Raw genomic sequence first — 13,621 nt, 5'->3', positions numbered from 1 at the left:
ATACAGTAAAAGGTAATTATGAAGGGGAGGAAGTCTTTGATAATCTCTGTACTTATGCTTAAGTAAGGCCTAAAGTTGTTTCATGTGTACTCAGCAGAGATAGCCACCCAAGATTTGGCCTGCACAGTTTTCATACTAGCAGAACTATATATTAATGTGCAGTCATTTAAAATAAAAACCCAAACTCATTGAATAGAAAATTTGTTTAGGCTACAATATTGGAGATTCATGTAATAATAGTAAAGACTACTCTAGCCATGACCAGCTCTTGAGCAAACTTCAGCCACAGTAACGGAAGTGCCTTCCAGAACTTTAGAAGTAAAGGCTTTATCTTGAGTACAGCAAAACATCCCAAAGTCCAGTTTGTATCATTCTCGTAGTTCTGCAGGAAAAGAATACCTCAAGCAGGAGAGGGCTATAAAACTATACATTTCCTAACACCTGAAAGGACCAAGAACCAACCTTAGAAGCGGCCTATTCCTTCTCCCAGATTTCATATTCCCCCCTCACACATCCACCACCATCCTGAAAAGCAGTCTCTTCCTGCTTCTGTCAACTCTGAAATCCCACATGACTGTTTTACCACAACTACAGACCTTGCATCAACTTTCTTCTACCAAAAAGTTAACTCTTAAATTATCAGAACTCTGACAGATCTCGAGTGTGATAGGCTACTCTCTGTCTGTTGTAGCCTTGCCAGCATCTCCTGATTCTGAATTCTAGGTCAAGGCATCTTTCATTGTCCCAAAACAGTGCATCTCATGCAGAATTTTAAAGGACAAAAATCAAACCCACAGTATAGCCTCAAACTTTTGAGCAAATCTTGAACCAAACCTTCCTTCAGAATATCCAGAGAGATCTGGGTCCCTTGCAGTGGTAACTTTGTTCAGAAATAGCTCAGCATTTGAATTATGCCAATGGAGGTAAGAGGAATGGCACAGTGGGTCATGTGGAATAGGTGAATGCTTATGGGCATAGTGGACATCATGTCTCTTTGGTTTTTTGGGCGCCACAGGAAATGCTGTGCAACATTTGAGTGAAGTATTGTCCGCTACTGAGGACTACTTTTGTGGAAGAGGTCAGTGTTGGCTGGGAAGGCCTTCAGCCCTGTGTTTTTGCTAATGATGAAGAAGCACCTACCTGCTGATGGCAACAGCATGCCAGTTAAATCGATGTTGTCCTTCTCGAGCATGGATTCTGATGCGCAGCCCTCTGAAAGCAAAATTGAGGGGCCAGAAGTCTGCGGGGTAAAGTGGAGAGACTGCAGAGTGGGACGGGCGAGGTGCTTAAATCAGTGCAGTGGTGAGGGGCGTTTAGGATCAGTCATGTTTTGGTGCTGATAACAGGTGTGGCATTCATTGCACATGAGGCGAGCATGTGCTGTGCACAGCAGTTCCCGCCCGTGTTCGGCCTCGTCCGGCGGCATCTTTCCAGATACATTGTTTTTTCTGCGTGTGGCAGTCTCCCACATTACGGTCACGTCTCGTTACGTGCAGCCCGCGTGCGCTCGGGGTAAATCTGCACAAGCTCAGGGCTCTCCCGGTACTGCGGCCCCACTGGGCCCTGCCCCACCGCGCCTCACGCCACTGCGGGCCGGACCGGCCGTGCCAGCCGCCCGCCCTCCGCTCTCGGCCCGGAATCCCGCGCCGCCCCTGCTCGGCGCGGCCCGCTGCGGCAGGCCCCAGGCACGGGCCGGGCCGAGGCCGGGGCGCTTCTGCGGGGCGGTTCCGCGGGGCGGGGCTGTGTAGGGGGGCGGGGGCGCCCCGTCTGCCGCCTTTCCGTGGCAAAAGTGGCCCTTGGGCGCGGGAGCGCTTCCGGGGCAGCGTCGTCACCGTCATCCTCACCGTCATTCTTAGCGTCATCCTCCCCGGCATCGTCGTGATCACCGTCATCATGACAACGCTCCGCGCCTTCACCTGCGACGACCTCTTCCGATTCAACAACATGTGAGCGCCGGCTGTCCCCTCTCCCTGCCCCCGAGCTCCTGCGCGCTTCCCCGCCGCGCGGGGTCCTCGGGATGGCCCGCCGGCCGGGCGGGCCAGGGCCCGGGCCCGGGGTGATCGCCGCACTCTCTCCCCCCACAGCAATCTGGACCCGCTGACCGAGACCGTATCCTTCCCTCCGGGGCGCGGGGTCGGGTGCGGGCGGCGCAGCCGCGGCGGCCGCAGTTGCTCCTTAACCCAGCGCGCAGTACGGGATTCCGTTCTACTTGCAGTACCTCGCCCACTGGCCCGAGTATTTCATCGTCGCCGAGGCGCCCGGCGGGGAGCTGATGGGTTACAGTGAGTGCCGGGTGTTCCGGCGGTAACGTCTCCCTTCGTTGCCTATCTCGGGGATTATAACGCGGGAGCTTTTCTTACTCTTCGCGTTTACCAAATGTTCGACATGGAAGAGGAACGTTGCGTTGCATCTTCCCGTGTCTTAAATGTCCTAGGGTATAATGCAGGATTCATGGCCGTAGCTTCCAGTTTGATGTTCCTAGCGCAACGGGGAGCCTTAGCTATGGTAACATCCAGCTTTATTCGGTGAATGGGTATTTCTTTAATCTGAAATTAAGTCCCTACACTCCCTACACACAGTGCGTAAAAGTGCTGGGCTTGTGTTTTGCATTTCCCTGTACTGGAAAGCTCTGTGCCAGGATGTAATTTGCTGTGGAATATTTGTGTTTTTCAGAAATCATGCCAAAGAGAGCTGGCAGGAGGCGGGGTGGAGCAGAGTAATGGTTTTTGCAGGGACCCAGGAAATAAAAGTATTTGACATGCTAAAGCTGAAAAAATGTGTGGTGTATAGAATGTTTCTCTGTACTCACCATAGTTGTTGCATATTGGCAATGACTGTGATATCTATATCTATGTCTATATAAGTATATCTAAAAGATATATTGGAAGTGTGAATGTTTATTAATGAACTGACATTGGATTGGCCCAGTGTAGAGAGGAGGGAAACTAGAAAAAAAACACCATCCCTACCTCCACTCCTTTTCTTTTTTTTTTTTGTTTTTTGTTTTTTGTTTTTTGGGTTTTTTTTCCTTTTTTCCACCTTGAACACATCATGTTTGTAGGGCCTTAGCTTTCTATTGCCAGATTGGTAAAGCGTCCTAAGCTCTATTCCCCCATAATCTCCAAAAGTCTCAAATAGTTACTGGAATGGTAGTTTTGGGTTTCTAGCCCTCTGTTCGTCCTCTGTTTTAGTCAGAGATTAAATTTTGGTTCAGTAAAAGATTTGTGAGAATTGCTTAATATTTGCATTTAAAAATCACCTCAAGCAAGGAATTTGCAAAATTCTTGGGTGTTTGTTTACACTAGTCAAGAAACTGCTGTAATATTTGATCAAAATAACATTTTTAGTGGCTGCTGAATCATAGACAGAAAAGGTAGACATCCCTGTTTTAGTCTCTGCAACAACCATTGTACTGTGTGTTTATCCATGGTTTATTCCTCTTATGAAGTTGTCTGGCTACAGGCACTGCATTACCCCAGAGGCGCTGCTGTGCTGATGCTCTGTGTGTTCACAGTTATGGGCAAAGCCGAAGGCTCTGTGGCTAGGGAAGAATGGCATGGACATGTTACTGCTCTCTCTGTTGCACCAGAATTTCGACGGCTGGGTTTGGCTGCTAAGTTGATGGAGCTCCTGGAAGAAATTTCAGAAAAGTGAGTAGTATGTCTGTCTTTAAGTTTATCTTTTAAAGTAATATTTTAAAGTAGTATTTCTACAGACACCTGTCCCTGGTTTATGTGGTAGAACTTTGGTTTACGTGGTGTTTTGATTTTATAAAATTTCTCATAGTTGGAGAAAAAGAGTTATGAAAGTTGCTTAGCAGTTTAAAATCTCAGGGTGTCTGTGAAAGTTAACATGCCAGAGTGAGAAGGACATAGCCTGAATTCCAGTAGAGATACTGTGTAGAAGAACATTTCTTGGCAGGAAAAGAGCTTTGGGAAATGTCAGCACTGTTTCCTGTAGGGCCCCTCCAATATACATGTTCAGTAACTGTGGGCTATGTGCAATGCACTCAGACACAATCCTGAAAAAATTTTCTACTGCAGACAGTATCTCAGTTTACTTGCCATCCCGTGCTTGGTAACTTGTACCTGAGAAAATTTAGTTTAGTGTAAGATGAACCCACTGGGAAATGTCCTTAACTGATTTTGGTAGAGCAACTCCACTTTGGTTGGTGAAATTGGAGAATAGTATGATGTATTGAAAAAGTTGCCTTGTGAAATTAAGGGTCTGTCATCTCCTGTTAAGTAACTGAATTTTGTGAGTGATTCCACTCCTTCTAATCCAGGCAATGTAAAATGTGGATACTTTTTTAATCATATCTCATGGATTTAGGCCAGTGGGAGCATTTAGCATGTCCTGTTCTTTCTCTTCAAATTTCTGAGCCCACCGATTGGTGTAGAAGGGCTGTGTGACAAAAATAAAATGAAATCCGTGTCTGTATTTGAATTTTCCATTGGTAAAGGAGTGTATCTGTTATTACATTACATTACATGAAAGATGTTTGATTAGCATACTGCATTAGACTTGCTTTGGTTTCATTACAATTTATGGGTTATTACTTAGAAATACATTTTCCTACTATTTCTTTAATGTGGTTTTGTTTTGTTTGTTTTTTTCTTCCCCTCCTAAAGAAAGGGTGGATTTTTTGTCGATCTCTTTGTGAGAGTATCAAATCAGGTTGCTGTAAATATGTATAAGCAACTAGGCTACAGTGTGTACCGGACAGTCTTAGAGTACTACTCAGCTAGCAGTGGGGAGCCAGATGAAGATGCTTATGGTAAGTTCATGCTCAGTCCCAAATTGAATGGAACGATTCTCTTGTTGAGGGTTCCTGGGCTTGTTTGTAAGACAATTATTATTTTTTTGGCTTGTGAAACAGTTTCAGACAGTTGCAGGTTAATGGCATTTATGTATCCTCCTTTAGGTAACTTTTCTTACTTAAGATTATATCAGTTACAAAACTTAATCTTGTCATTTACACATTTTGTACCCTCTCTGGCAAAATCAACTGCAGAACAAGAATAAACAAGAAGGAATGTCAGTACTTTCTTCCTTTCATCCCACAACAGAGACTGTTTTTCTCACATGTCTGCCTATAAATTAACAATTGGCAGTGTTCAACAATGACAGAGAATTGTGTGACATTTTCAATTTAAAAAGGAAGGAATGTGGAAATTCGAGCATGTTAATTATGTTAACAAAAGTGAACAATCAGGTGCATCCTCTTTCCAGATCCTTTTTAAAATTATCCTCCCAAAGGCTTACATGGCCAGACTGCTTATAATTTCTGTTCTTGAGCTATTTATTTGTTATGTAGGAGTATTGTGGAATACAAGGGCTAGGATAGACACCTACTGTCTACACCTACACATTGCTGCAAGTGACTTAAATCATATATTTGTCCCCTTAGCCTGTCATTTTCTTTCCACTCAGCTGAGTTTCATGCGGTGTTTTATATCAGTTACTATCATTGCCATTGACACTAAGGACATTAGTGTGTCCTGAAGAGAGTAGTCAAGATGATGGGAGGTCTTGGCAAGATTTAGGAGGAGCAGCTGATGTCCATGAGTTTGTTCCACTTGGAGAAGAGAAAGCTGAGACATGTCCTCATCATAGTGTATAGAGGACAGCAGAGGGGAGTGTTGATCTCCTCTCTCCGGTGACCAGTGACATGGCAGGAGGAGATGGAGCAAAGCTGTGTCAGGGAATGTTCAAACTGGTTGTTAGAAGGCTCTTCACTGAGACAGTGGTTGATAACTGCAGTGGTCTCTCCAGGGAAAGGGTCATGACACCAAGCCCATCAGAGTTCAAGGAATATCTGCACAATGCTCTTGATCATACAGTATAATTTTAGGTAGCACTATGTGGAGCAGAGAGTTGGATCCTTATGGGCCCCTTCCAACTTGAGATAGTCTCATGATTCTAGGAATTTTTTTTGATTAAAAATTATCTTATTTTAATGGAGAATTCATTTAACATGGCCTTTTACAATGACTGCATTGCTATTGCAACATTTTTCCTTTTGCTGTAGATATGAGAAAAGCTCTTTCCAGAGATACAGAGAAGAAATCAGTTATACCTCTGCCTCATCCTGTGAGGCCAGAAGACATCGAGTAACCTTGAGCTGTGGTTCTCAAGCAGTTTACTAAGTGTCAGGTTCCACCTCCTATAACCCCCAACAAGTCATGGATAAGAAGTTTTTGGCCAGATTTTTTTGCCATGAAATACTAAAAAGCAGTATTGAGAAGCTGACTAACACTGCTTCTATTGGTAATGGCTGTATACTGCCACACTTTGTTATTTTTCCTTTCACATATTGGAGATTTGGAGATTATTAAAATGGAATTACCTCCTGTATGGTCTTTTCTTGATTTTCTTTGAAACCAAAATACCTGAATTCAGTAAGAGTAAAAACTCTTGAAATGCATCTCTTCATGACCACTGAAGATGCTGCACAATTCCCAAAAAATTTAGCACCACTGGAGCCCTAAGCGGGTCGCCTGGGACCGGTGCCACATCCCCCTCAGTCCCAGCAGCTCCAGCTGGGTTGGGTGGTGGGAAGCTGCTGCCCTGCTGGCCACAGAACTCGTGGCACAGGTTTGTGGGAGCCAGGGATGGAGAAGCAGCAGGCTGCTACTTCCATCTGGCACAAGATGGATCTGTCTCCCAGCCGGAGCTCCTCAGCAAAACACATCCCAGGGATGGGAACACAATGGTGGGCACTGGGATGCCCTGACAGGATGGGCACAGATAAAGCTCTCGTCTCAGCTCCTCAGTGATGGGCTGTTCTGAACAGGCACCTGAGATCCGTCACCCCAGACAGATCCCACCAACACCCCAGAAACACCTCAAGAAACCAGCTGGCACGTGGGAATGTCAGCATGTTGTGTTTGTGGAGGGAACAATTCACAGTGCCAACCTCTCAGAGCTCCCACACACTCACCCAAGTGTGTACTACCCACCCTGAATCCCTTTCTTTTCAGCCTGATGACATCACACAACAGCAGTGTTAAAGCCAAGGGAATCTTCCCTCACAAAAATTAAATCCCAAGCAATAGCCCTTGGAGATGCCTTAAAACATAAGTTCAATAGTAAATGCTCCACTTGATGGCTGCTCCATTTCCTTTCAGCTCTGAGTAAATGACTAGTGTATCTTATGTAATCTGTGCCTATGTTCTGTCATTTGTGTCCACCTTTCTTACCTTTGTCACATTTGGATGCTTTATCAGCATCCTTCCAAGCCATGGTAGCCAGACTCTGCTCGCGACAGGTCCCGACAGGGTTCGTGCTGCTGCTTGCTGAATTTGGGGAAATTTGGGAGATTTTGGGGTGTTTAGGGGGGGGTTTAAAAGATTTTTTTAAAGAGTTCTTAGATTTTACTGGGGGAATTTTGGGGTTATTTTGGGGGTGGGGGGGTTTAGGGGTTCTAAAAAGCATTTTTGGAGGAATTTTGGGATATTTTTTTGATTTTAAAAGGTTTTTTAAGGAAATTTTAAAGGGTTTTTGGGGATTTTCAGGGGTTTTTTTAAGGGGATTTTAAAGAGTATTTTTGGGGGATTTTGGGGGGTGCTAAAATAATTTTTAAAGGGTTTTTTTGGGTTTTATTGGGGGAATTTTGGGGTTATTTTGGGGGGGTTAGGGGCTTTTTGGAGGAATTTGGGGAATTTTTTTGGGATTTTAAAGGGTTTTTTTAGGGAATTTTAAAGGGTTTTGGGGTATTTTTTAGTGGTTTTTTTAGGGATTTTAAAGAGGGTTTGGAGTATTTGGGGGATTTTGAAGGTTTTTTTAATGGGATTTTAAAGAGGGCAGGATCATTGGCTTTGCATGGGCAAAGGTACTGCACATTTTCCATCTAGGAAAAGAGTTAGGGAACTATTTTAAAACATAGTCTCATCACTGTGAGCCCTGAAAGCCTCCTGAGCTGTTCTCATACAGACCTAACTTGTTTGGTCAAAAAAATCTTGGTTTTGTTTGGACAAAAAGATTTTATTACTGTGTGCAAAGTTATGGGGAAGATTTATTCAACATCTCTCAGTGGGATATTAAAGCTCTGCTTTCCCTTTTCTTGAACAGTCTGAGACACATTATTACTTTACATCATTTTTATTACAGGCTTTTTAAACTTTTTGAAGAACCAGAAAGACTGTTTGTGCATATGTGTGTCATTAATGTCCATCCTCTCTCCAGTGTAGTATGGGAAAAAGGCTGCAGTGCTTCCTACAAGGGACTGTAAGTGCAAATAACGAAGAGCCAGAGGTTTAGTCATGATGATTTGCTATTTCTTAAAATAACCTGATTGATTTCATGATAGCAAAACCGGTACAAATAGAAGACTGAACTTGGGAATCATTATGGTCATCTTGGGTTTAAAAAGCTTTAATGGGGTTTGGAGACATTTATATCAGACCTGGTTTATTTTTATTCCCCTTTTATTAAATAAAAAAAAAAAAAAACAACCCTGATCTGTCACTGCTGCTGTGATGTGTGACAAAAGGCCATCTTCCTCCACTTGGAAGAGGTGAGAAATGGAGCTAAACCCCAAAGGATTTTCTGCTCACTGATTGTACCTGAGTTTTAGTGGGAATTCTCTGCAAAATCTGATCAATTGTTCTTGGCTGTGGCCGTGAGGGGAGTCAAACATGCCAGCCCAGATCTCCAAACATGCAGTGCCAGAAGGAGAACCTTTGAAATATAAACCTGGATTTATTCAATGACTCACGGGTGCCTGCTGGGCCCAGGTCCTCTGTACAAACACTGTGCAGGGAAAAGACAGGACTGCACATTCCTTGTGATAGGAATTGAGTTTTGGGGGGCTAAATAAAAAGGAGATGCAAAGGAGGGAATTGCTTCTACCTGTAAATATTCTTGTCCTAAAGGAGCTCTGTCCAGTCTGACTACTGGCCAGTTCTCCTCCCTGACTGTCCCCTATCTTGGTGAGATATATTAAAGATATAAATATGAAAAATATAAATAGAAACATATATTTAAGTATTGTTTAAAATAAAGGGTTTTTTTGTTTGTATTTAGTTAGAGGTAGGGCTTTTAAATAAATAATACTAAAATTAGAAACATACAAATATATAATATATCAAGATATAGATATACATAAAATAGAAAAAATATTAGCAATATAAAGATTATGTATATGATAAATCATAAAAATAATATTGTACATATGACACTCTTCTATCCGTGCCTGAGAAAAAGGTTTTACCTCCCGTAGAAAACCAGGAGAAGCACAATGGCAGATTTCCACAATCACTAAGCATTAAATAAGGGCTTCAAAAGAGAAATCTGGGCAGCAGTAACTGCAAGAGCACTTGGCTTCAGTCTAACAGGCAAGCCTCAGAACAGCTCTTCACCTTTAGTGCTGCAGAGGTACTTCCAAGACAGTCACTAGAGGTCAGACATCCAAGTCTTATCACCTTTATCTGTGCTGTGAAGATTGCCAGCTCTTAAGGCCAGCAGATCCTGCACAGGGAATGTGGCTCCTGCATCACTGGCAGGGCTCAGAGGTGCCTTTACCTGTGGAAGGTTGGCTGAAACCATCCAGGTCTCTGCACTGCAAATACACGTGAACGAGCGGAAGAAAGCTCTCCATGTGCTTCCTCAGGTACTTCCCAGTGGCACTGCTCAGACCCCAGAGCTCCAACCGCAGCAGGTGAGTCCTGGAGTGCTGGATCAGCATGGCCACAATGGCCAGGGAGTTGTGTGAGCACTGGGCAAGACAGTGAGCCTGCACCTCGACACCACCTGCGAGAGCCAGGACTGGCTCACTCTGGAGAGCCTGAAGGAAAACTCGCTCCAAATCTTTGCTGGCCGATGCTGACATCAATTTCCCCAAAGCCTGAACGTGCTCTGCGGACAGCAGAAGTTCTCCTTGCTGGGGATGTCTTTGGTAGCTGTCTGTAAGGAGCTGCACCAAGATTTGTCCATAGAAGCTTAACTGTTTCCCTATTTTAGGGGATTTTTCAGATTTCTGACAAGTCAAGCTGTTCTCAGGAAGTTGCAGCATGGTTAAAGTGATCTCCTTCAGCTGGGCTGCAGTCATGTACATGTGCAGCTGGTGAGAGTTCCAGGCTTCTGTCCTGCCCCACAGTCAGCAGCTCTTCCCGGACACTCTTGGTGACGGCTTTGAAATACTTGGACAAGACGTGTCTGTGATCCCTCATGATGCTCTGCAGGGCGGGGGTGCCTGATTTCAGCAGCTGGAGCACCCCAGAATTGAGGTGAGCTGACAGGAGCTTCACAGGGACAGGGTTCAGACCAGGCTGAGGAACAGAGCGCAGCTCCAACGCCAGGAACCAGCTCTCCAGTGTAGGCTGTCTGAAAATCAAGGTGAGTGTATCCTCCAGGGTCTGTAACACACAGAGGTAACAGTGTCACTGAATGGGTAAAATGGTGCAGGGTAAAAAATAAACTCATTCATCTGCCTGTTTTCCACAGTTTATCAGTTACACTCACTGAACATGAAATTGTCTACTCGCTGGCCAGAGGATAAACAATATTAATGAATTACAAGCACATGAATATCATTCTCCCAACATTTATGCTGTGGGATTTATGCTGTTATACTGAACACTCTGGACATGTCTGAGCTCATCTGCAGAGGAAAACTGAGTATTCTGGGGTTCATCTACACACTCTAATCTCCACAAATTCACAGAACAGATGAAAGGAGGAAAATTCCCTCCTCAGGTACATAATTTTCAATAAGGCTTTACACAGGGCTGAGGGAATACATTTTTTTCTGCAAAGATGATCTCATTTGGGACTTCTCCTGACATGTTCCAGCTCAGGGTGGCACTGTGGGTGATGCAGCTGGGTCACATCTCCACACAGTAGTTTAGCAACCTCACGCTCTACATTCCTAAATTCTCCTCCAAGAGCTTAACAACAGCTCTCTGATCAGCCAAACTATTCCCTAGAGAATCAGCCAAATCCAAGTTTACTAACAGGTACCTCTGTGTGCAGAGATTTGGTACCTTATCATTTGAAGACACTTCTGTCATCAGAGGCTCCTCATCCACAAAGAGATCCCATCAGCCTGACGCTCTTCCTGTTCCTGCTGCTGCTCCGGCTTTATTTGATTGCCCCGGCACAACAGGATGCTCAGCAGGTCCACACAGAGGTCAGCAAGCTGAGGACCCAAGGTTTTACCAAGCTATGAAAATAAAGACATCTTGGAAGTGTAGAAAAGAGGATGGGAGCAGAAGGGTACTTAAACAACAGGAATAGGAGTTAATGAAGAACTACATAGACAACAGCCTCTTCTGGGGGAAGGAACCACTTCCCTATGTAGAAACTTGATTCTAAGAGAAGTCTCAGGTTGCCAAATAAACAGTGATAGAATTTTATTTATATTGTGACATTTGGAGGTACACAGACCAGTGAATTTTACTCTCTGCAAAGGCTTCTTAGGGAGACCCAGGAGCTGGATTAAAATCTCGAGTTTATTTGCACTCACACCAATCAGCAAGGTGACCCATGCAAAGTAAATGCAAAGCTCCTCAATAATAAGAACTGGCATTTGTTTACAAATTACATGCAGTTTTGTACAGTGCTGTGCAACCTCAGAGACAAGTACAGAAAAAAAGAGCTACAGAACTGGAACCTAAATTTTAACAGCTAAGTAATTTGTACCTTCTGCATGAAAATAAACCAAACATAACCACAATATTATTACAATATTGCTCTTACAGTGCTGAAGTTCTCCACTGTGGATTTCAGGTATAACAGCACGTGCTTTACTCCTAACAAAAGCTGGTCAGGTGGGAGCCAGAAAGCCAATTTTGTCTGAACACCACCTTCTAGTAGGGTATTGCTAAAGAGAGCCTATGAGAGAGGAAGCAAAGTGGTAAATACAGAATCCAGGGGCACAGCAGGTTCTTCGTCTACCTCCTTGTAATTTTTAAATTGTTTAAAGTGAAAAAAAAAAGCATAAGAGAAAAACAGTGATGCATATGAAACAAAAATCTCCTCAGCTACCCATGTTTTGAGATGAGCTGTGGGCTGAACCCAGGGCAAAGCTCCAGGAGCACAAGTGTGCAGTCCTGCTAGAACAGAGCCATCCAGCAGTGCCCCCAGGGAATCTGTAGTGTTCACTGCTGGCCTTAGAGAAAAACACCAAACCCAGCCCGGGGGGCCTGTGATCCCCAACCCAGCCAGGGGCAACTCCAGGCACTCTGAACTGAGGCCACTGTATGCACCAGGCTCTGCTGTGCCCGGTGAGGAACCTGTGTACGACCCACCCCTGAGCCCTGAGCCACCTCCCAAACACCACAGAGACCTCTTGTGTCATCAGAGAAAAGCCCTGCAGCAAATCTGTGTCTAACATGATCAACAAGAAATACAGAATTAGCTCGATATAGAAATGCTCTTTCTGATGGAAATGTGACCTCTATAAACTGTGAGGGTTTGATAGGAATACTGGCTCAAGAATTCAGTGGCTTCATACCACAGGTTCCTGAGATTGCTTGGGTATCCAGAGTTTATAGTACTGGTTAAACTGGTAGAGCTGAGGATACTTAGCAACTTTCAGGGACTCAAGATCTTTATCATAGAGTTGGAGCATCAAGCAGAGAGCAAGAGATTCTCTCTGAGAGAGCAGGAGCTCAGTGAAAACAGCAACAAGGTACTCCACTATGTGTGTTCTTAGAAAAGCAAAACCAAATTTAGCTATTGACCTGAGCAGACACTGGGGCAACCCTCCTTACCTTGGGCCTTGGCAGCAGCCCACAGAGCATCATTCAGAAAAGTACTGAGTAAGATCAAGAAGTGTTAGACAAGAGTTCCTGACCACTGAGGAACCTGAAAAATCCTCCACACATTAGTTCCTGCTGAAGTAAATAACCCATCCTCACTGTGCTGTGCCAAGCATGCTTGTATTTTAACAGGAAAAGCCCCCTGCCAAGCACCACCTTGGAGAAGAACTGATTTGTACTGGGGGGCACACCCCAGTTAACATGTACAAGTTAAACAGAATTTTCTTTCAGTCATCCCAGGTGCTACTTGAGCACCAAATACCCACAGAGAACTTAGTGAGGTTTTGTGGGGTTGGCAAATCCTGCTCCAAGCCCACTGGTGCCCCTGTGACTCCCCTGTGACTTTCCTCAAGGAGCTGGTAGAACTGTGCAATATTTGCCACCAGAGCTTCATTCCTGAAGAAGCTTTCTCTGGAAAATGCATCCATTTCCTACTTAACAGCACAGTCCTCTCTCCCTGATCTCAGGAAGAGCTGCCCACAGCCACGGAAACCACCTTCCTCTCCTGATCACCTCACTGTCCTAAAAACACTGTGACAGAAGCCAGGTGGTCCATGCAGGGACAGTGTCTCTTCTCTTTAGGGTCAGGGGAAAAGGGCAGAAGCACCTACAGAGCTTCAATGCCTCTCTTGAGGAGGAAATACCATGGATCTGCACCCCCTTCTGCTTGCAGGGAAGACAATAAAACAGCTCAAGGAAAAAATGGTAAAAAAATATTAAAAATGGGTAAAAATGATGCCCCTTTCACTCCACTGGTAGAAATTACACAATACCAAAAAACCTGCACCTGTTCCATCCTCAGACTGAAGCAGTAGCTTCTAATGCAGCATGGACAACAGCAAGGAAGGGAAATGTTT

The 13,621-nt window shown here is 44.4% G+C and overlaps 1 protein-coding gene and 1 long non-coding RNA gene across 2 annotated transcripts; one reads left to right on the top strand and one right to left on the bottom strand.

The window, feature by feature from the left end:
• Positions 1–1,770: 1,770 nt before the first annotated feature.
• On the top strand, positions 1,771–6,355 carry NAA20 (N-alpha-acetyltransferase 20, NatB catalytic subunit). Its single transcript, XM_079314439.1, has 6 exons — positions 1,771–1,946; positions 2,085–2,109; positions 2,192–2,282; positions 3,515–3,650; positions 4,632–4,777; positions 6,032–6,355. Exons 1-6 carry the CDS (start codon positions 1,894–1,896, stop codon positions 6,115–6,117), a joined length of 537 nt encoding a protein of 178 aa, XP_079170565.1. The 5' UTR covers positions 1,771–1,893; the 3' UTR covers positions 6,118–6,355.
• A 3,801-nt stretch (positions 6,356–10,156) lies between these two features.
• LOC306805566 lies at positions 10,157–11,800 on the bottom strand. Its single transcript, XR_013775243.1, has 3 exons — positions 11,701–11,800; positions 10,986–11,164; positions 10,157–10,358 (listed from the first exon to the last, which is right to left on the bottom strand). It is a non-coding gene; the product is annotated as an uncharacterized lncRNA (long non-coding RNA).
• Between the last annotated feature and the right edge of the window lie 1,821 nt (positions 11,801–13,621).

Source organism: Erithacus rubecula (assembly GCF_903797595.1).
Source record: "Erithacus rubecula genome assembly, chromosome: 10".
NCBI lineage: Eukaryota > Metazoa > Chordata > Aves > Passeriformes > Muscicapidae > Erithacus > Erithacus rubecula.
The sequence above is the reverse complement of the archived record's forward strand: the minus strand, read 5'-3'. Positions and strand labels throughout refer to the sequence as shown.